The sequence below is a fragment of the Entelurus aequoreus genome, linkage group LG08 (assembly GCF_033978785.1).
Source record: "Entelurus aequoreus isolate RoL-2023_Sb linkage group LG08, RoL_Eaeq_v1.1, whole genome shotgun sequence".
Taxonomy (NCBI): domain Eukaryota; kingdom Metazoa; phylum Chordata; class Actinopteri; order Syngnathiformes; family Syngnathidae; genus Entelurus; species Entelurus aequoreus.
The window spans coordinates 81,631,087-81,654,853 of NC_084738.1; the positions used below are offsets into that span (position 1 = coordinate 81,631,087).

At 36.8% G+C, this 23,767-nt stretch overlaps 2 protein-coding genes across 3 annotated transcripts in view; one reads left to right on the top strand and one right to left on the bottom strand.

Annotated features, from left to right (window-relative positions):
• Positions 1-916: 916 nt before the first annotated feature.
• bhmt (betaine-homocysteine methyltransferase) lies at positions 917-22,741 on the bottom strand. 2 transcript variants are annotated; one of them, XM_062057418.1, is made up of 9 exons: positions 22,564-22,741; positions 18,683-18,753; positions 16,964-17,096; positions 16,780-16,892; positions 16,504-16,695; positions 5,819-5,966; positions 1,582-1,764; positions 1,288-1,516; positions 917-1,226 (listed from the first exon to the last, which is right to left on the bottom strand). In XM_062057418.1, the coding sequence occupies exons 2-9, from the start codon at positions 18,704-18,706 to the stop codon at positions 1,046-1,048; spliced, it is 1,203 nt and encodes a 400-aa protein (XP_061913402.1). In that variant the 5' UTR covers positions 18,707-18,753; positions 22,564-22,741; the 3' UTR covers positions 917-1,045. The 2 variants fall into 2 exon arrangements, with proteins under 2 accessions (XP_061913402.1, XP_061913401.1); XM_062057417.1 differs by having other exon boundaries at positions 18,683-18,763.
• Positions 22,558-23,767, top strand: part of dmgdh (dimethylglycine dehydrogenase) — a 36,375-nt gene continuing 35,165 nt past the window's right edge. The window contains 2 exon segments of the mRNA XM_062057416.1: positions 22,558-22,648; positions 22,691-22,780. Of these exon segments, the coding sequence (XP_061913400.1) occupies positions 22,608-22,648; positions 22,691-22,780 (131 nt within the window). The 5' untranslated portion in view covers positions 22,558-22,607.

Genomic DNA, 23,767 nt, shown 5'->3' on the forward strand with positions numbered 1-23,767 from the left:
TAATAATAATAATTAAAAAGTGAATCCAAATTCTTCTAGGTTTCCTTTAACAGACTTCATTCACTCGTTTAGTTGCCAGTCGGGTGTCTGCGTGTGTTCCCAAACGAATGGCTCACAAGTATGACTGGATTCTCATTTTGCCACAGTGCACTCAAACAACCACCAGGTAGTATCTGTTAGCATACGACATCATCGGTGTCTCTTCTGGACTTATCAGGTCGGGCGCGCTCTCTTTAAGTGGGTAAAACTGAAACCCGGAACTGAACAACTAAAACGCTTGAACTACTTCAAAACAATGAACCAGAAAAGTGAATAAAAAAAAAAATGTAAATAAATAAATAATAATAATAATGAAAAAGGGAATTAAAATTCTTATAGGTTTCCTTTAACTGACTCATTCACTCGTGTGTTCCCAAACAAACGGCTCGCAGCTGCGAATGGATTCTCATTTTGCCGCAATGTACTCAAACAACCACCAGGTAGTATCTGTTAACATACGACATCATCGCTGTCTCTTCTGGACTCATCAGGTCGGGCGTGCTCTCTTTAAGTGGGTAAAACTGAAACCCGGAACTGAACAACTGAAACACTTAAACTACTTCAAAACAATAAACCAGACAAGTGAATCTATGTAAATAAATAAATACAAATAATCCATCCATTTTCTACCGCTTGTCCCTTTTTGGGGTCTAATAATGAAAAAGTGAATCCACATTTTTCACGGTTTCCTTTAACGGACTCATTCACTCGCATAAACGCAGGGCTCGCAAGTGCAAATGGATTCTCATTTTGCCGCAGTGCACTCAAACAACCACCAGGTAGTATCCGTTAGCATACGACATCATCGCTGTCTCTTCCGTGCTTGTCAGCGTGCGTTCTTCAGTCGCGTTTTTAAGTGAGTAAAACCGAAACCCGGACCCAAGACTGTGCACAGCACTCTGGAACGGTCTTGTATGCGCTTTATTTGTGTGACACACCTTGACGCGGTGGAACAAACCTTAGAAAAAAGACAAACTTGGAGGAAATGCGCGAGCACGCCGCCATCTTACTGGCCTTTGTCGGCCTTCTCAAAGAGAGCCTTGAGCTGGTCCCGGCTGGTGGCTTCCGCCTGCTGCATGAGGTCGGCATGGCCCTTGGTGACCCCCCAGCCGTCAGGCGTGGACAGGGAGGGACACAGGGGCCGGCCCGACGCCGGCTTCAGCTTCTCCCAGTAGTCCCGGCGGGCCCTGGACGCGGGAACCGGGTGTTGTTTCCTAGCCTTTAGGAGATTTTACAGTAGTACAGTACCTGGCCCGGCACCAGGGCTTGGTGTGCATCTCCAGACCGCTCCCCCACGGGCCGTGCTTGTCCGAGGCGGCCGGCAGGAAGCCCCTCTCGGGCGCCAGCTCCTCGGCCAGGGCGCGGACGTGGTAAGGCTCGAAGCCACAGCAGCCGCCGATGTAGCGGATCCCCGCGGCGTACGCCTCCCGCGCGTAGTTCTGCATGTCCCACCTGGTCAGGATCCTGGGCTCCAGACCTGTTTGGGAAGGGCGAGGTAGTCGGGGGTGTGCACGTGTGAGGAGGAGGAGGTTCAGGACTTACTGAAAGGGAACTCGGGGAGGTCGATGAATCCCTGCCGGCTGCAGTCGGGGGTGTGGTAGGCCAGCGGCTGGCTCATGTAGTGCGCCTTCAGGCCCGCCTTCTCCACGCCCGCCTTCATCATCCTCACCGTCTTCACGCAGGTCACCGGGTCAAAGTGGCAGTTCACGCCCACAATGTCGGCTCCTGTGGGAGAGCACAGCTGAACTCCTACTTCCAAGTTGGTCACAGACTACATCGGGGGGTGTGGCCATCTTCCAACCACTTTGTAAAAATACTTTTTTTTTTTTAGGTATGTGTGCTAGTTTTAGCTATTAGGCTGTTATAGTTTTTATTTTTAGTTATTTATTTATTTATTTTTGGAAATATGTGTGCTAGTACTTGCTATTAGGCTGTTCTAGTTTTTATTTTTAGTTATTTATTGATTTATTTTTGGAAATATGTGTGCTAGTACTTGCTATTAGGCTGTTGTAGTTTTTATTTGTATTTTTTTTTTGTATTTTATTTTATTTTTTAGATATACAGTATGTGTGCTAGTCCTAGCTATTAGGCTGTTCTAGTTTTTATTTTTATTTGTATTTATTTTTATTTTTTTAGATATATGTGTGCTAGTGCTAGCTATTAGGCTGTTCTAGTTTTTATTTTAATTTATTTATATTTATTATTTTTTAAATATATGTGTGCTAGTTCTAGCTATTAGTCTGTTCTAGTTTTTATTTAATTGTAGTATTAATTTATTTTTTTATTATTATTATTTTTTAGATATATGTGTGCTGGTCCTAGCTATTAGGCTGTTGTAGTTTTTATTTAATTTTTTTTATTATTATTATTTTTTAGATATATGTATGCTAGTACTAGCTATTAGGCTGTTGTAGTTTTTTTTAAATTTTTGTATTATTTATTTATATTTATTTAGGTTTTTTTTTATATATGTGTGCTATTTCTAGCTATTAGGCTGTTATAGTTTTTATTTTTAGTTATTTATTTATTTATTTTTGGAAATATGTGTGCTAGTACTTGCTATTAGGCTGTTCTAGTTTTTATTTGTATTTTTATTTATTGTTATTTTTTTTAGATATATGTGTGCTAGTCCTAGCTATTAGGCTGTTCTAGTTTTTATTTTTATTTTTATTTATTGTTATTTTTTTTAGATATATGTGTGCTAGTGCTAGCTATTAGGCTGTTCTAGTTTTTATTTTAATTTATTTATATTTATTATTTTTTTAAATATATGTGTGCTAGTTCTAGCTATTAGTCTGTTCTAGTTTTTATTTAATTGTAGTATTTTTTTATTTTTATTTTTTTTAGATATATGTGTGCTGGTCCTAGCTATTAGGCTGTTCTAGTTTTAAAAAAAAATTGTTTTAATTATTATTATTTTTTAGATATATGTATGCTAGTACTAGCTATTAGGCTGTTGAAGTTTTTATTTTAATTTTTTTATTATTTATTTATTTTTATTTAGTTTTTTTTTAATATATGTGTGCTAGTTCTAGCTATTAGGCTGTTCTAGTTTTTATTTGTAGTTTTAATTTTTTAAATGTTTAATTGTTTTATATATGTGTGCTAGTTCTAGCTATTAGGCTGTTATAGTTTTTATTTTAATTTTATTTTTTTTATTTTTTATTTTTTTTAGATATATGTGTGCTAGTACTAGCTATTAGGCTGTTCTAGTTTTTATTTTTATTAAAATTTAAAAAAAAAATTTAGTTGTTGTTTTTTTTAGATATATGTGTGCTAGTCCTAGGTATTAGGCTGTACTAATTTTTCTTTTTCTTTTTTATTTATTTCGTTTTTTTTTTAGATATACAGTATGTGTGCTAGTTCTAGCTATTAGGCTGTTCTAGTTTTTATTTTTATTTTTTATTTTTTGGATATATGTGTGCTAGTTCTAGCTATTAGGCTGTAGTAGTTTTTATTTTTATTTTTTTAACTTTTTTTTTTAATGAACTGTAGCACTTTGAGGTTGTTTGCTCAATGTTAAGTGCTTTTACAAAATAAAATCTATTATTATTATTATTATTATTATTATTATTATTATACTATTACAAAAAAACAACATTTAAAAAGTGGAATAAAAAAAGCACACAGGCGGGAATAATAATATAATATTATATAATATAATAATGAATCAAAAAATGTTGTTATGAATTATTGAACTATTTAAGGCTCCGATCAAATATTCCACTTTAAAATGTTTTTTTGGGGGGGAAATATTTCATGTTTTGTGTTTTTGCCATAAAAAACTAAGTTTCTTTGACAAAACAAACAAACTAAAAATAAAATAGAGATTTAAAAAAAGATGTATGACTTATTTTTTTTATCACTATTATTGGTGAGGCCATTTTGGATCCCCAAGAATTTTTGTTGGGGATCACACCTTGTCATTACTTAAAAAAAAAAAAAAAGAAATAAAATCAATGATTTTTATGAATTATTGAAATGTTTTTTTTTGGGAAAATATTGCATATTTTGTGTGTCTGGCAAAAAAAAAATCAAGGTTTCTTATGTGTTAAAAGTAATAAAATAAAATAAAATAAAAAGATTAGGGTAACACTTTAGTATGGGGAACATATTCACCATTAATTAGTTGCTTATTAAAGTAACAAAGACTTAATTTAGAGTTATTTGGACACTAGGGAATCATATAAGGGTTAGGGCTAGGTTTAGGGTTACTAATAAGCAATACTTCTGAGGTTATTGAGGGAAGACTCTTAGTTAATGGCTTACTGCTTGTATAATGCAGAATAAGGCATTAATAAGTACTTAATAATGACTAATTAAGAGCCAATATCTTACTAATTTGCATTTTAATAAGCAACTAATTAATGGTGAATATGTTCCCCATACTAAAGTGTTTGAATGTGACCCCTTTGGGTCCCCAATAATTTTAATTGGACTTAAAAAACCAAAAAAAACAGCCTCTTATGCTCAAAAAATAATAATGAATCAAAATGAATGTTGTCAGGAATTATTGAGCTATTTAAGGCTCCATTTACTTCACATCAAATATCATACTTTACATTTTGGGGGGGGGGGAATGTTGCATGTTTTGTGTTTTTGCCATAAAAAAAAATTTATATGACAAAAACAGCATAAAACAAATATTTAAAAACATTTAAAAAATAATAAAAACTTATAATTGACGGATAGATCTGACGTTGATATAGACACTTAAGCACTGACATTTAAAAAAAATGATGTATGGATTATTTTAACACCTTGTTGTTTTAAAGTGGATCCATCGCTTCCTTGTTATCCATCCATCCATCTATTTCCTACTGCTTGTCCCTTTCAGGGTTGCAGGGGGGTGTTATGTTAGTTTTAAATACAGTACTTTATTTAAAGTGTACAAACCTTCACTAAAATATGGACTTTTGTCGAGGCCGGAACCAATAGAGCCGCAGGGACAACAACAGTGGTCGGCTGACAGGAGGGTTCACTCTGTTTATTTCATGACGCTATTGATAGCTCCAACAGTTATGCGCTCATTTTGATGAAAGGAAAAGTGGCAAATGGGATAAGTGTCAGAATATTTGTATCTAAGTAATCACAAAACTTTGTGTTTCAATGAGTTCCCGGCGAGCAGACAAAAGCTGTCTTTGATCCTACCAAGCAAACGGCTTGTAAAACTCCACTGTGTAGGATGGGGAGCGACATGAGGGTGTCGGTTTCTTTGATGTATTGTAATCCACAGGAAGATTTTGTCTTTACCCGAGATCTACAAAGCGGAGAGGAGGCAGGGCCTGACTCCCCTCCAGGCACCTTTTCTTTGAACTGTTTTGTGACCAAAAGGCAGCGGCTGTTTACGACCCCCTTCCTTTAGAAACAGCTGTTGCCATGTAATCAGGGAAAGTCCAAATAAAAGAGGAGGCGTACAATCTTTTGTCATAGCGTGGGACGACACTGTGCAAGGGTACAGTGTCTATGTGTTTCTCCTCAATTGAGCTAAATTGAATTCTGTCTCTGTTTAATTCCTTGCTTCTTTGTCTTGTTTAATAGATGTCATCAGTGTTTGAACCTGACAATAAGGAACATTTTATTTGGGGGCTGATCAGGATCATTTCGACTATGTTACGAGCCATGACTGACGAGAGGGTTCACTCTGTTTATGTTTCCCACTATAGATGGCTAAAAAGGTTACGGGCACATTTCCATAAACTTTTTCTTTCTCTCTTAGCAGGTAAGGTCGAAGTCGCCATTTAAAAAAAAAATGTTTAAGATATATTGGTTTTCTTACCAGCTTTAACCAGTCGGACAGCACACTCTCCTGGGCTGACTCCGTTCAGGTCTCCCTCGGGTCCAATGCACAGAGTGGCGGCCACGGGCTTGCCGGTGGTTTTCAGGACTTGCACCGCCCACTCGGCCTCTTCCACATGCTCAAAGTACTGCAAGGCACAAGAGGCTGTCTGAGGGCTGACGCCATTGGATGATGTTCATCTTCATACCCATTTTGTTTTTAACAATCAGTTTAAAAAAACAAAAAAAGTTTTTTTTTAAAGAATATATTTCTTAAATACATAAAAAATAATAAGAATAATAAAAAAAAAAAAAAAAAAAAAAGTAAAAATTAATAAATTAAAAAACAAAATTCAAAAAAATAAAAAAATAAAAAAAATAAATTATATATATATATATATATATATATATATATATATATATATATATATATATATATATATATATATATATATATATATGTTTTTTAAGAATCTTTTTTTAAATAAGAAATAAATAAAGCTAAAGTTAAAGTACCCATGATTGTCACACACACACTACGTGTGACGAAATTATTCTCTGCATTTGACCCATCACCCTTGATCACCCCCTGGGGGGTGAGGGTAGCAGTGAGCAGCAGCGGTGGCCACGCCCGGGAATCATTTTTGGTGATTCAACCCCCAATTCCAACCCTTGATGCTGAGTGCCAAGCAGGGAGGTAATGAATAATAATAATTAAAAAAATAAAAATAAAAAATAAAAATATATATATAGGCTCCATCACCCCTCGCGACCCCGAAAGGGACAAGCGGTAAAAAATCAATGGATGGATGGATATATATATATATATATATATATATATATATATATATATATATATATATATACATTTTTAAATATTTTTTCGCATTGTCATTATTTGGGTTTAATAGTTGTAATGAAACTTTCTCAAAACAGGTTACAGGTTTGAAAACGCTCCTTGTGGTTGCATGGAGACGGCCTAAAAAAATCAAAAAATAAATAAATATATATATATATATATAATAATTAATATATAAAAAAATATAATACATTTATTTATTTATTTTTTTAATATTTTTTATTTCAAATTTTTTATTAATGTATTTATTGTATATAAAAAATAAAATTTGGATATAAATTATATACTTATTTATATATATATATATATATATATATATATATATATATATATATATATATATATATATATATATATATATATATATATATATATATGTATATATATAAATGTTGTTTTTTTAAAATATTTTTTTAATATATTATTTATTACATATATATATTTTTATTTTTAATTAATTAATTTATTTTTTATCCATGTGCCTCCAAAAATAAAAAAGATAAATTATATATATATATATATATATATATATATATATATATATATATATATATATATATATATATATATATATATATATATATATATATATATATATATATATATATATATATATATATATATATATATATATATATATATATATATATATATATATATATATATATATTTTAAAAAAATAATAAATAATTTTATTATTTTTTTAGGCCGTCTCCATGCAACCACAAGGGGCTTTTTCAAACCTGTAACCTGTTTTGAGAAAGTTTCAATATAAATATTACACCAAATAATAGACAATGCGAGAATCGGTTTGGATCAAGAATCGATTCTGAATCGAATTGTCACCCCAGGAATTGGAATCGGATTCACACCCCATATCGGATCAATAATAATAACATACACATGAAGTGTACCGATACAACTTTTTCACCTCCAATACCATAGTGATAATAGTTACCGGTGGACGATACGATATCAGCAGGAATCATACATTATCTTGTAGTATATTAGAAAAGGTGTGATCAGGTGAAACGAGTCAACTATTATTAACCGTCTGGAATGGACTAATGCTGTCTTTAAGCTCTTGATGAAAAAAGTTGAATGGTGCGGACACGTTTGTTACTGGATACTTTTTAAAACACTTCTGCCTTGGGAACTTTGTATGTGTAAGTAATATGCAACTATAATGATTAGATACTTGTTTGTAGTGACAAACATAGTATTTTACGCTGCAATATTGTCCAATCATTATTACGTTTGTCTAGCCTGTGTGCTATTGTTTGCTTAGCTGCCGTGTAGCCGCTAGCTCTTAGTAGCCTGTAGCCTACCATGTTTACCTTTCTATTAAATGACTTGACTAAAATAAACACACATAAAATGCTCAAATGTGAGGTGTCTGCAGACTTTAGTGAGATAATTCCACAGTCTGACTTCCTTTCTGAGATCATGATGGATGCGGACACCTTTGTTACTGGATACTTTCCAGTTTGTGTAAGGAAAACGCAACAATAATTATTTGATACTTGCTTATATTGACAAATGTGATGTTTCAGTTTGCACTATTGTTCAATTATTATTACGTGTGTCTAGCTGGTGTGCTATTGTGTGCTTAGCTGTGGTGTAGCTGCCGGGAACTTAGCATGTTTACCTTTTGTAAATGACTTGACACAAACAGAGGGAACCTTGCGTGCTTTTTGGCGGACTCTTAGATGTCACCAGCTTGTATCGGACATTTTACGATGCGAGCCGATATTTTTGCTGATATCAGATCGGTATCGGATCGGTACGCCCGCTAAGACGGACTACTCTAAAGTGTATCCACGTTTACTTAACGAGATATAAAACGCTCCAATGTGAGGTCTCTGCAGACTACAGTGAGATAATTCCACAGTCTGACTTCCTTTCTGAGATCATGACGAATGCGGACACCTTTGTTACTGGATAATTTCAAGTTTGTGTAAGGAATATGCAACAATAATTATTTGATACTTGCTTATATTGACAAATGTGATGTTTCAGTTTGCACTATTGTTCAATTATTATTACGTGTGTCTAGCTTGTGTGCTATTGTGTGCTTAGCTGTGGCGTAGCTGCCAGAAATTTAGCATGTTTACCTTTTGTAAATTATTAGACACAAACAGAGGGAACCTTGCGTGCTTTTTGGCGGACTCTTAGATGTTACCAGCTTGTATCGGACATTTTACGATGTGAGCCGATATTTTTGCTGATATCAGATCGGTATCGGATCGGTACGCCCCTAAGACGGACTAGTCTAAAGTGTATCCACGTTTACTTGACGAGATATAAAATTCTCAAATGTGAGGTCTCTGCAGACTTTAGTGAGATAATTCCACAGTCTGACTTCCTTTCTGAGATCATGACAGATGCGGACACCTTTGTTACTGGATACTTTCCAGTTTGTGTAAGGAATACACAACAATAATCATTTGATACCTGCCTATATTGACAAATGTGATGTTTCAGTTTGCACTATTGTTCAATTATTATTACGTGTGTCTAGCTTGTGCGCTATTGTGTGCTTAGCTGTGGTGTAGCTGCCGGGAACTTAGCATGTTTACCTTTTGTAAATGACTTGACACAAACAGAGGGAACCTTGCGTGCTTTTTGGCGGACTCTTAGATGTTACCAGCTTGTATCGGATATTTTACGATGCGAGCCAATATTTTTGCAGATTTCAGATCGGTATCAGTATCGGATCGGTACGCCCCCTAAGACGGACTAGTCTAAAGTGTATCCACGTTTACTTGACGAGATATAAAACACTCAAATGTGAGGTCTCTGCAGACTTTAGTGAGATAATTCCACAGTCTGACTTCCTTTCTGAGATCATGACAGATGCGGACACCTTTGTTACTGGATACTTTCCAGTTTGTGTAAGGAATATGCAACTATAATTATTTGATACTTGCTTATATTGACAAATGTGGTGTTTTAGTTTGCACTATTGTTCAATTATTATTACGTGTGTCTAGCTTGTGTGCTATTGTGTGCTTAGCTGCGGCGTAGCTGCCGGGAGATTAGCATGTTTACCTTTTGTAAATGACTTGACACAAACAGAGGGAACCTTGCATGCTTTTTGGCGGACTCTTAGATGTTACCAGCTTGTATCGGACATTTTACGATGTGAGCCGATATTTTTGCTGATATCAGATCGGTATCGGATCGGTACGCCCCTAAGACGGACTAGTCTAAAGTGTATCCACGTTTACTTGACGAGATATAAAATTCTCAAATGTGAGGTCTCTGCAGACTTTAGTGCGATAATTCCACAGTCTGACTTCATTTCTGAGATCATGACGGATGCGGACACCTTTGTTACTGGATACTTTCCAGTTTGTGTAAGGAATACACAACAATAATCATTTGATACCTGCCTATATTGACAAATGTGATGTTCCAGTTTGCACTATTGTTCAATTATTATTACGTGTGTCTAGCTTGTGCACTATTGTGTGCTTAGCTGTGGCGTAGCTGGCGGAAACTTAGCATGTTTACCTTTTGTAAATGACTTGACACAAACAGAGGGAACCTTGCGTGCTTTTTGGCGGACTCTTAGATGTCACCAGCTTGTATCGGACATTTTACGATTCGAGCCGATATTTTTGCAGATTTCAGATCGGTATCAGTATCGGATCGGTACGCCCCCTAAGACGGACTAGTCTAAAGTGTATCCACGTTTACTTGACGAGATATAAAACACTCAAATGTGAGGTCTCTGCAGACTTTAGTGAGATAATTCCACAGTCTGACTTCCTTTCTGAGATCATGACGGATGCGGACACCTTTGTTACTGGATACTTTCCAGTTTGTGTAAGGAATATGCAACTATAATTATTTGATACTTGCTTATATTGAAAAATGTGGTGTTTTAGTTTGCACTATTGTTCAATTATTATTACGTGTGTCTAGCTTGTGTGCTATTGTGTGCTTAGCTGCGGCGTAGCTGCCGGGAACTTAGCATGTTTACCTTTTGTAAATGACTTGACACAAACAGAGGGAACCTTGCGTGCCTTTTGGCGGACTCTTAGATGTCACCAGCTTGTATCGGACATTTTACGATGTGAGACGATATTTTTGCAGATTTCAGATCGGTATCAGTATCGGATCGGTACGCCCCCTAAGACGGACTAGTCTAAAGTGTATCCACGTTTACTTGACGAGATATAAAACACTCAAATGTGAGGTCTCTGCAGACTTTAGTGCGATAATTCCACAGTCTGACTTCATTTGTGAGATCATGACAGTATGTTGAATGATGCGGACACCTTTGTTACTGGATACTTTCCAGTTTGTGTAAGGAAAACGCAACAATAATTATTTGATACTTGCTTATATTGACAAATGTGATGTTTCAGTTTGCACTATTGTTCAATTATTATTACGTGTGTCTAGCTTGTGCGCTATTGTGTGCTTAGCTGCGGCGTAGCTGCCGGAAACTTAGCATGTTTACCTTTTGTAAATGACTTGACACAAACAGAGGGAACCTTGCATGCTTTTTGGCGGACTCTTAGATGTTACCAGCTTGTATCGGACATTTTACGATGCGAGACGATATTTTTGCAGATTTCAGATCGGTATCAGTATCGGATCGGTACGCCCCCTAAGACGGACTAGTCTAAAGTGTATCCACGTTTACTTGACGAGATATAAAACACTCAAATGTGAGGTCTCTGCAGACTTTAGTGAGATAATTCCACAGTCTGACTTCCTTTCTGAGATCATGACGGATGCGGACACCTTTGTTACTAGATACTTTCCAGTTTGTTTAAGGAATACGCAACAATAATCATTTGATACCTGCCTATATTGACAAATGTGATGTTTCAGTTTGCACTATTGTTCAATTATTATTACGTGTGTCTAGCTTGTGCGCTATTGTGTGCTTAGCTGTGGCGTAGCTGGCGGAAACTTAGCATGTTTACCTTTTGTAAATGACTTGACACAAACAGAGGGAACCTTGCATGCTTTTTGGCGGACTCTTAGATGTTACCAGCTTGTATCGGATATTTTACGATGCGAGCCAATATTTTTGCAGATTTCAGATCGGTATCAGTATCGGATCGGTACTCCCCCTAAGACGGACTAGTCTAAAGTGTATCCACGTTTACTTGACGAGATATAAAACACTCAAATGTGAGGTCTCTGCAGACTTTAGTGAGATAATTCCACAGTCTGACTTCCTTTCTGAGATCATGACGGATGCGGACACCTTTGTTACTGGATACTTTCCAGTTTGTGTAAGGAATACGCAACAATAATCATTTGATACCTGCCTATATTGACAAATGTGATGTTTCAGTTTGCACTATTGTTCAATTATTATTACGTGTGTCTAGCTTGTGCGCTATTGTGTGCTTAGCTGTGGCGTAGCTGGCGGAAACTTAGCATGTTTACCTTTTGTAAATGACTTGACACAAACAGAGGGAACCTTGCATGCTTTTTGGCGGACTCTTAGATGTTACCAGCTTGTATCGGATATTTTACGATGCGAGCCAATATTTTTGCAGATTTCAGATCGGTATCAGTATCGGATCGGTACTCCCCCTAAGACGGACTAGTCTAAAGTGTATCCACGTTTACTTGACGAGATATAAAACACTCAAATGTGAGGTCTCTGCAGACTTTAGTGAGATAATTCCACAGTCTGACTTCCTTTCTGAGATCATGACGGATGCGGACACCTTTGTTACTGGATACTTTCCAGTTTGTGTAAGGAATACACAACAATAATCATTTGATACCTGCCTATATTGACAAATGTGATGTTTCAGTTTGCACTATTGTTCAATTATTATTACGTGTGTCTAGCTTGTGCGCTATTGTGTGCTTAGCTGCGGCATAGCTGCCGTAAACTTAGCATGTTTACCTTTTGTAAATGACTTGACACAAACAGAGGGAACCTTGCGTGCTTTTTGGCGGACTCTTAGATGTTACCAGCTTGTATCGGATATTTTACGATGCGAGCCAATATTTTTGCAGATTTCAGATCGGTATCAGTATCGGATCGGTACGCCCCCTAAGACGGACTAGTCTAAAGTGTATCCACGTTTACTTGACGAGATATAAAACACTCAAATGTGAGGTCTCTGCAGACTTTAGTGAGATAATTCCACAGTCTGACTTCATTTGTGAGATCATGACGGATGCGGACACCTTTGTTACTGGATACTTTCCAGTTTGTGTAAGGAATATGCAACTATAATTATTTGATACTTGCTTATATTGACAAATGTGGTGTTTTAGTTTGCACTATTGTTCAATTATTATTACGTGTGTCTAGCTTGTGTGCTATTGTGTGCTTAGCTGCGGCGTAGCTGCCGGGAACTTAGCATGTTTACCTTTTGTAAATGACTTGACACAAACAGAGGGAACCTTGCGTGCTTTTTGGCGGACTCTTAGATGTTACCAGCTTGTATCGGATATTTTACGATGCGAGCCAATATTTTTGCAGATTTCAGATCGGTATCAGTATCGGATCGGTACGCCCCCTAAGACGGACTAGTCTAAAGTGTATCCACGTTTACTTGACGAGATATAAAACACTCAAATGTGAGGTCTCTGCAGACTTTAGTGAGATAATTCCACAGTCTGACTTCATTTGTGAGATCATGACAGTATGTTGAATGATGCGGACACCTTTGTTACTGGATAATTTCAAGTTTGTGTAAGGAAAACGCAACAATAATTATTTGATACTTGCTTATATTGACAAATGTGATGTTTCAGTTTGCACTATTGTTCAATTATTATTACGTGTGTCTAGCTTGTGTGCTATTGTGTGCTTAGCTGTGGCGTAGCTGCCAGAAATTTAGCATGTTTACCTTTTGTAAATTATTTGACACAAACAGAGGGAACCTTGCATGCTTTTTGGCGGACTCTTAGATGTTACCAGCTTGTATCAGACATTTTACGATGTGAGACGATATTTTTGCTGATATCAGATCGGTATCGGATCGGTACGCCCCTAAGACGGACTAGTCTAAAGTGTATCCACGTTTACTTGACGAGATATAAAATTCTCAAATGTGAGGTCTCTGCAGACTTTAGTGAGATAATTCCACAGTCTGACTTCCTTTCTGAGATCATGACGGATGCGGACACCTTTGTTACTGGATACTTTCCAGTTTGTGTAAGGAATACACAACAATAATCATTTGATACTTGCTTATATTGACAAATGTGATGTTTCAGTTTGCACTATTGTTCAATTATTATTACGTGTGTCTAGCTTGTGCGCTATTGTGTGCTTAGCTGCGGCGTAGCTGGCGGAAACTTAGCATGTTTACCTTTTGTAAATGACTTGACACAAACAGAGGGAACCTTGCGTTCTTTTTGGCGGACTCTTAGATGTTACCAGCTTGTATCGGACATTTTACGATGTGAGCCGATATTTTTGCAGATTTCAGATCGGTATCAGTATCGGATCGGTACGCCCCCTAAGACGGACTAGTCTAAAGTGTATCCACGTTTACTTGACGAGATATAAAACACTCCAATGTGAGGTCTCTGCAGACTTTAGTGAGATAATTCCACAGTCTGACTTCCTTTCTGAGATCATGACGGATGCGGACACCTTTGTTACTGGATACTTTCCAGTTTGTGTAAGGAATACGCAACAATAATTATTTGATACTTGCTTATATTGACAAATGTGATGTTTCAGTTTGCACTATTGTTCAATTATTATTACGTGTGTCTAGCTTGTGTGCTATTGTGTGCTTAGCTGTGGCGTAGCTGCCAGACATTTAGCATGTTTACCTTTTGTAAATGATTTGACACAAACAGAGGGAACCTTGCATGCTTTTTGGCGGACTCTTAGATGTTACCAGCTTGTATCGGACATTTTACGATGTGAGCCGATATTTTTGCTGATATCAGATCGGTATCGGATCGGTACGCCCCTAAGACGGACTAGTCTAAAGTGTATCCACGTTTACTTGACGAGATATAAAATTCTCAAATGTGAGGTCTCTGCAGACTTTAGTGAGATAATTCCACAGTCTGACTTCCTTTCTGAGATCATGACGGATGCGGACACCTTTGTTACTGGATACTTTCCAGTTTGTGTAAGGAATACACAACAATAATCATTTGATACTTGCTTATATTGACAAATGTGATGTTTCAGTTTGCACTATTGTTCAATTATTATTACGTGTGTCTAGCTTGTGTGCTATTGTGTGCTTAGCTGTGGCGTAGCTGGCGGAAACTTAGCATTTTTACCTTTTGTAAATGACTTGACACAAACAGAGGGAACCTTGCATGCTTTTTGGCGGACTCTTAGATGTTACCAGCTTGTATCGGACATTTTACGATGCGAGCCGATATTTTTGCAGATTTCAGATCGGTATCAGTATCGGATCGGTACGCCCCCTAAGACGGACTAGTCTAAAGTGTATCCACGTTTACTTGACGAGATATAAAACACTCAAATGTGAGGTCTCTGCAGACTTTAGTGAGATAATTCCACAGTCTGACTTCCTTTCTGAGATCATGACGGATGCGGACACCTTTGTTACTGGATACTTTCCAGTTTGTGTAAGGAATACTCAACAATAATCATTTGATACCTGCCTATATTGACAAATGTGATGTTTCAGTTTGCACTATTGTTCAATTATTATTACGTGTGTCTAGCTTGTGCGCTATTGTGTGCTTAGCTGCGGCGTAGCTGGCGGAAACTTAGCATGTTTACCTTTTGTAAATGACTTGACACAAACAGAGGGAACCTTGCATGCTTTTTGGCGGACTCTTAGATGTTACCAGCTTGTATCGGACATTTTACGATGCGAGACGATATTTTTGCAGATTTCAGATCGGTATCAGTATCGGATCGGTACGCCCCCTAAGTCGGACTAGTCTAAAGTGTATCCACGTTTACTTGACGAGATATAAAACACTCAAATGTGAGGTCTCTGCAGACTTTAGTGAGATAATTCCACAGTCTGACTTCATTTGTGAGATCATGACAGTATGTTGAATGATGCGGACACCTTTGTTACTGGATAATTTCAAGTTTGTGTAAGGAAAACGCAACAATAATTATTTGATACTTGCTTATATTGACAAATGTGATGTTTCAGTTTGCACTATTGTTCAATTATTATTACGTGTGTCTAGCTTGTGTGCTATTGTGTGCTTAGCTGTGGCGTAGCTGCCAGAAATTTAGCATGTTTACCTTTTGTAAATGATTTGACACAAACAGAGGGAACCTTGCATGCTTTTTGGCGGACTCTTAGATGTTACCAGCTTGTATCGGACATTTTACGATGTGAGCCGATATTTTTGCTGATATCAGATCGGTATCGGATCGGTGCGCCCCTAAGACGGACTAGTCTAAAGTGTATCCACGTTTACTTGACGAGATATAAAATTCTCAAATGTGAGGTCTCTGCAGACTTTAGTGAGATAATTCCACAGTCTGACTTCCTTTCTGAGATCATGACGGATGCGGACACCTTTGTTACTGGATACTTTCCAGTTTGTGTAAGGAAAACGCAACAATAATTATTTGATACTTGCTTATATTGACAAATGTGATGTTTCAGTTTGCACTATTGTTCAATTATTATTACGTGTGTCTAGCTTGTGCGCTATTGTGTGCTTAGCTGTGGCGTAGCATGGCGGAAACTTAGCATGTTTACCTTTTGTAAATGACTTGACACAAACAGAGGGAACCTTGCGTGCTTTTTGGCGGACTCTTAGATGTTACCAGCTTGTATCGGACATTTTACGATGCGAGCCGATATTTTTGCTGATATCATATCGGTATCGGATCGGGCTGCCTCTATCATTTGCTTTTCTACCTCGGCGATCAGGAAGTCCACATTTTTCTGGACGAAGACGTCCAGCTGCTTCTTGAAGGCGGCCTTGACGTCGTCCTGGCTCTTGCAGCTCAGGTAGGCGGGCGTCTGGGACACGCCCCCCGCCACCAGGGCGTCGCCCTCGTCGGCCACCTCCCTCGCCAGGTCGCACGCCGCTTCGTTGATCTGCTGCCCCTAAGGTTGAAAAAAAAAGGAGGTCATCTTTCAGGCAGCTGCCGCGGACAGAAACAGACTAGTAGGTAAGAGGATCCAGTCCACCGTGAAGCGCTGGGTGTGTCCTCGGTTCTGCAGCTTGTCGTCGCTGGCGTAGAAGGTGAAGGTCTGCATGACGTTGGAGCCCGCCCTCAGGAACTCCCTGTGCAGCTGCCGCACTGCAACGACACCATTGTCAACTTTCAGGCGGATGGAGGCGGAGTCAGGGCGGGGGGGGCGGGGACAGTACCCGCCTCCGGGTGCTCGGCGGCGGCCTCGGGCGTCCAGGGCCCCGCCTTGACGTAGCCTCTCTTCTCCAGGGCGAAGACGAAGCCGCCGTCTCCGATGACGACCTCGCCCGCGTTCAAACGCTCCAGGATACCCTGCGGGGTAACAAACCTTTTAAACTTTGTTGTGCGCACAACAATATCAACTCACGTCCGAATCGCAATTCTTATTCACCTGTAAATTCTAAATTGATTCATACTTTTGAAAAAAATAAAAATAAAATACAAATACAAATAATAATAATAATAAATAAATAGATATATATATTTATCACAAAAAATGTAAAAAATAAATATATAATTTCATATATAATTTTTTTTCAGCAAAAAATACAATAATAGAAAAGAAAGGAAATTATATAAATATATATTCATATTAAAAAAAAAAAGACATATACAAATAAATATACATCTATATGTATATATATATATATATATATATATACACATGTATAAAAAAGCCACCAAAAAGACAGCAAAAGACAATATATATATATATATATATATATATATATATATATATATATATATATATATATATATATATATATATATATATATATATATATATATATATATATATATATATATATATATATATATATATATTTATATATATATATATATATATATATATATATATATACATACATATGTACAAACGCTCCAGGATGACCTGCACAGAAACAAACCTTTTAAACTTTAAATGTATTCATACTTTTGAAAAAAAATATTTTAAAAATAGAATATTGAATAGATATATATATATATTTATCACAAAAAATATAAAAAAAAGATATATACATTTTCTTTGGCAGAAAATAAAAAAAAAGTAAAAAAAAAAGGAAATTATATAAATATATAATATATATTTGTACAAAATACAAATAAAATTTAAAAAAGCCCCCAAAAAGACAGCAAAAGATAAAACATATATCTATTCAGATATATTTTATACAAATATATAAATATATTTATATACACGTTAGGTCAGGAAAAAACACAGAGGCTATATCATGCCTACAAGCCTGTTTCCCAGATTTCCCTGGATTTTATTATAATAAATTAATAAATACTAATATTATGGTTTATTATAATAAAACCTGCAAAACAGGCTTGGAGGGATGATATAGCCTCTGTGTTTGTATTGAGCACGGTATAACCGATAAACCACAGAAACCTTGACTATATATATATATATATATATATATATATATATATATATATATATATATATATATATATATATATATATATATATATATATATATATATATATATATATATATATATATATATACAGTATACACTCATTTTTAAAACATCGTTTTAGACCATCTCCATGCAACCAAAAGGTGATTTTCTAACTTGTAGCCTGTTTTTAAAAAGTTTCACTATAATTATTTAACCAAATGATACATTGAGAGAATCGGTTTGAATCGAGAATCGGTTCTGAATCGAATCTTCACCCCAGGAGTGGGAATGCGACGGCATATGGTTAGGTGCCCAAAGTGGGCGTGTCTGACACCCATCAGTCTTCATTGGCCTTTGGGGCGGTTCTGACGGAGCCCTACGAAGTCTGCCTAGCAGCAAGGAGACAACTAGAAACCTGGTAAATGATGTTTGTCAAGTACTTTTCAGAGTACTAGCGAGTATAGTGTCGTGGAGTCGTGCCTACGTACCTTCTTGGTTCCCGCTGGTGCCATGGTTCTGCTCGTCTTCTCACCGTCCTAGAGAGTTCTGGAAGGGATCTCTGCAGGCGTCTGTGCAGTTTTATACAGAGAGAGAGAGAGAGAGAGAGAGAGAGAGAGAGAGAGAAAGAGAAAAAGAAGGGGTGTTGCTGTGTCACTTTTAGAACAGCTTCATATTTCATCCTCTTCTTTACACATTCGTACTTACACCTGCAGACTGAATATATAATGTAATATATAATATATAAAATCATGTACTTGTCGACTTTTAGTAGTTTTACTTCATTTTCAGAGGTGGTTCAAAAGTGCTTTTAGTGAGCCCTACTAGAGATGGGAGGTTTGTGAGCGAATCGAGTCTTTTGAACGGCTCAATTAAGTGAACGGTGAGAACCGATTCCCACCTGTGAGACGCTTTTTATTTTTTTTATTTTTAACGCACATGCAAACTTAGCGTGGGCAATCTCCCACTGTGCACGTGCAGTCACTGGACAAGAAAATGAGTAGGGAAACTTAGATGTTTTTTTTGGGTAAAAAACATTTTTTTTGCAAATAAAAAAAATCTAAAAATATATTATTTAATATGAATATTTTTAATTGTAGTTTTTATTTTATTTTGTATTTTTTAAAATTTGGGTTCACTTTTTGGGTTAATTAGTCTTCCATAATTATTCCATAATGACATCATTAAAATACAGTAGTGTAGTAGACCTAAGTATTCATCAAGTACCACCATAATAATAATTCTATGACTCTGAGGTGTTCGGCTGTAAAATTCGCCCAAAAAAAAGTTAGTATGCTAACTATAGTGTGCTAGCTTGCTAACTTTAGCATACTAACTTTTCCAGCATGCTAGCAGTTAGCATGCTGGCAGTCAACAAGTGTCAGGTACCAAGGTATATGACTGAGCTTTTCAGATGAAAACTTGGTTTGAAAAAGTTAGCATGCTAATGCTAGCTTGTTAGCATGAAAACATTAACACGCTAACAGCTAACATTGTGTCAAGCACCAAATTATATGACTTTAAGGTGTTCGGCTGTAAAATTTGCCAAAAAAAAGTTAGCATGCTAACTATAGCGTGCTATCATGCTAACTTTAGCATACTAACTTTTCTAGCATGCTAGCATTTAGCATGCTAACAGCTAACATTGTGTCTAGTACCAAATTATATGACTCTGAGGTGTTTGACTGTAAAATTTGCCCCAAAAAAGTTTGCATGCTAACTATAGTGTGCTAGCATGCTTGCAGTTAGCATGCTAACAGCTAACATTGTGTCAAGTACCAAAATATATGACTCTGAGGTGTTTGACTGTAAAATTTGCCAAAAAAAAAGTTAGCATGCTAACTATAGTGTGCTAGCATGCTAACTTTAGCATATTAACTTTTCTAGCATGCTTGCAGTTAGCATGCTAACAGCTAACATTGTGTCAAGCACCAAATTATATGACTTTAAGGGGTTCGGCTGTAAAATTTGCCAAAAAAAAGTTAGCATGCTAACTATAGCGTGCTATCATGCTAACTTTAGCATACTAACTTTTCTAGCATGCTAGCATTTAGCATGTTAACAGCTAACATTGTGTCTAGTACCAAATTATATGACTCTGAGGTGTTTGACTGTAAAATGTGCCCCAAAAAAGTTTGCATGCTAACTATAGTGTGCTAGCATGCTTGAAGTTAGCATGCTAACAGCTAACATTGTGTCAAGTACCAAAATATATGACTCTGAGGTGTTTGACTGTAAAATTTGCCCCAAAAAAAGTTAGCATGCTAACTATAGTGTGCTAGCATGCTAACTTTAGCATATTAACTTTTCTAGCATGCTTGCAGTTAGCATGCTAACAGCTAACATTGTGTCAAGCACCAAATTATATGACTTTAAGGGGTTCGGCTGTAAAATTCGCCAAAAAAAAGTTAGCATGCTAACTATAGCGTGCTAGCATGCTAACTTTAGCGTACTAACTTTTCTAGCATGCTAGCAGTTAGCATGCTAACAGCTAACATTGTGTTAAGTACAAAATTATATGACTGAGGTGTTCGACTGTAAAATTTGCTAAAAAAAAGTTAGTATGCTAACTACAGTGTGCTAGCATGCTAACTTTAGCATATTACCTTTTCTAGCATGCTTGCAGTTGGCATGCTAACAGCTAACATTGTGTCAGGTACCAAATTATATGACTCTGAGTTGTTCGGTTGTGAAATTCGGCCAAAAAAAAAGTTAGTATGCTAACTATAGTGTGCTATCATGCTAACTTTAGCATATTACCTCTTCTAGCATGCTTGCAGTTAGCATGCTAACAGCTAACATTGTGTCAAGTACCAAAATATATGACTCTGAGGTGTTTGACTGTAAAATTTGCCAAAAAAAAAGTTAGCATGCTAACTATAGTGTGCTAGCATGCTAACTTTAGCATATTAACTTTTCTAGCATGCTTGCAGTTAGCATGCTAACAGCTAACATTGTGTCAAGCACCAAATTATATGACTTTAAGGGGTTCGGCTGTAAAATTCGCCAAAAAAAAGTTAGCATGCTAACTATAGCGTGCTAGCATGCTAACTTTAGCGTACTAACTTTTCTAGCATGCTAGCAGTTAGCATGCTAACAGCTAACATTGTGTTAAGTACAAAATTATATGACTCTGAGGTGTTCGACTGTAAAATTTGCTAAAAAAAAGTTAGTATGCTAACTACAGTGTGCTAGCATGCTAACTTTAGCATATTACCTTTTCTAGCATGCTTGCAGTTGGCATGCTAACAGCTAACATTGTGTCAGGTACCAAATTATATGACTCTGAGTTGTTCGGTTGTGAAATTCGGCCAAAAAAAAAGTTAGTATGCTAACTATAGTGTGCTATCATGCTAACTTTAGCATATTACCTCTTCTAGCATGCTTGCAGTTAGCATGCTAACAGCTAACATTGTGTCAAGTACCAAAATATATGACTCTGAGGTGTTTGACTGTAAAATTTGCCAAAAAAAAAGTTAGCATGCTAACTATAGTGTGCTAGCATGCTAACTTTAGCATATTAACTTTTCTAGCATGCTTGCAGTTAGCATGCTAACAGCTAACATTGTGTCAAGCACCAAATTATATGACTTTAAGGGGTTCGGCTGTAAAATTCGCCAAAAAAAAGTTAGCATGCTAACTATAGCGTGCTAGCATGCTAACTTTAGCGTACTAACATTTCTAGCATGCTAGCAGTTAGCATGCTAACAGCTAACATTGTGTTAAGTACAAAATTATATGACTCTGAGGTGTTCGACTGTAAAATTTGCTAAAAAAAAGTTAGTATGCTAACTACAGTGTGCTAGCATGCCAACTTTAGCATATTACCTTTTATAGCATGCTTGCAGTTGCCATGCTAACAGCTAACATTGTGTCAAGTACCAAATTATATGACTCTGAGTTGTTCGGCTGTGAAATTCGGCCAAAAAAAAAGTTAGTATGCTAACTATAGTGTGCTATCATGCTAACTTTAGCATATTACCTCTTCTAGCATGCTTGCAGTTAGCATGCTAACAGCTAACATTGTGTCAAGTACCAAATTATATGACTTTAAGGTGTTCGGCTGTAAAATCCGCCAAAAAAAAAGTTAGTATGCTAACTATAGTGTGCTAGCATGCTAACTTTGGCATACTAATTTTTCTAGCATGCTAGCAGTTAGCATGCTGACAGTCAACAGTGTCAAGTACCAAGGTATATAACTGTAGGGTTAGGGTTAACCCTAACCCTAACCCTAATCCTAATACAAGTTGTGTACTCAGACACCTGGCAACCGTGTGGGCGTGGCCAGGGTCCTTGTAGGCGTGGCCAAAGTCCTGCCACTTCTGTCTGGGAGCCAGTTAGTTATTTATAACTGCAGCCGGACTTTTCTCACCGGTCTCCGTCGTGCTTTTTTTGGGGGGGGCCGCAGTCGGAGCCATGTCTGGTATACTAAAGCTGCTGGACGTGCGCTGGTGCAGGCCCGTCGTGGCACGTCTGCAGCCCGTCGTGGCACGTCTGCAGCCCGTCGTGGCACGTCTGCAGCCCGTCGTTACCCGTCTGCAGCCCGTCAGGACTTTCAGCTGCACAACTGCAAGACAAGATGAGCAAAGGTGAGACATGCTGGACTTTGAGTGGCTCCCTGTTTGCTCATGAAGACCACCACAACGCACCTCACTGGGCATCGTACACCTATTTGTACTCCATCAAAAGCGATAATAAGCGTACGATCATTTTTCATAACACTCAAATTGACATAAATGAATGGGTGACTTAAATAAATAAATTAAATATCTAATAATTAAAAAATAACTAAAAATGGAACATGATTAAAAATAAAAATAAAAATTGCGATAACTCAAAATATTTTTTTTTTTATTGAAAATGACTAAATTAAAAATAACTACGAGTGGAAAACGACTCAAAATTAAAAAGAAAAATTACTCAAAATAAAAGCTAGAATGCTAACAGTTAATTTGTGTCAGTAGCAAGTTGTACGACTCTGAGGTGCACGGCTGCAAATCTGGATAAAAAAATTAGCATGCTAAATTCAGCTAGCATGGGTCAATTAGAAAGTTGCATGACTCTGAGGAGCACGGCTGCAAAATTGGCAAAACAAGTTAGCATGCTAAATTCAGCTAGCATGCGTTGATTAGAAAGTTGCATGACTCTGAGGTGCACGGCTGCAAAATTGGCAAAACAAGTTAGCATGCTAAATTCAGCTAGCATGTGTTGATTAGAAAGTTGCATGACTCTGAGGTGCACGGCTGCAAAATTGGCAAAACAAGTTAGCATGCTAAATTCAGCTAGCATGTGTTGATTAGAAAGTTGCATGACTCTGAGGAGCACGGCTGCAAAATTGGCAAAACAAGTTAGCATGCTAAATTCAGCTAGCATGTGTTGATTAGAAAGTTGCATGACTCTGAGGTGCACGGCTGCAAAATTGGATACAAAAATTAGCATGCTAAATTCAGTTAGCATGTGTTAATTAGAAAGTTGTATGACTGAGGTGCACGGCTGCAAAATCGGCTAAAAAAAGAAGCATGTTAAATTTAGCTAGCTTGTGTTGATTAGAAAGTTGCAAGACACTGAGGTGCACG

Excerpts from the sequence above, each read along its gene's own strand:
- bhmt (XM_062057418.1), bottom strand. The coding sequence starts at position 18,706 with ATGGCACCAGCGGGAACCAAGAAG. Across the intron at positions 17,097-18,682 it reads CACCAGCGGGAACCAAGAAG|GGTATCCTGGAGCGTTTGAA; the intron begins GTACGTAGGCAC and ends GTTACCCCGCAG. Across the intron at positions 16,893-16,963 it reads CGCCGAGCACCCGGAGGCGG|TGCGGCAGCTGCACAGGGAG; the intron begins GTACTGTCCCCG and ends GTGTCGTTGCAG.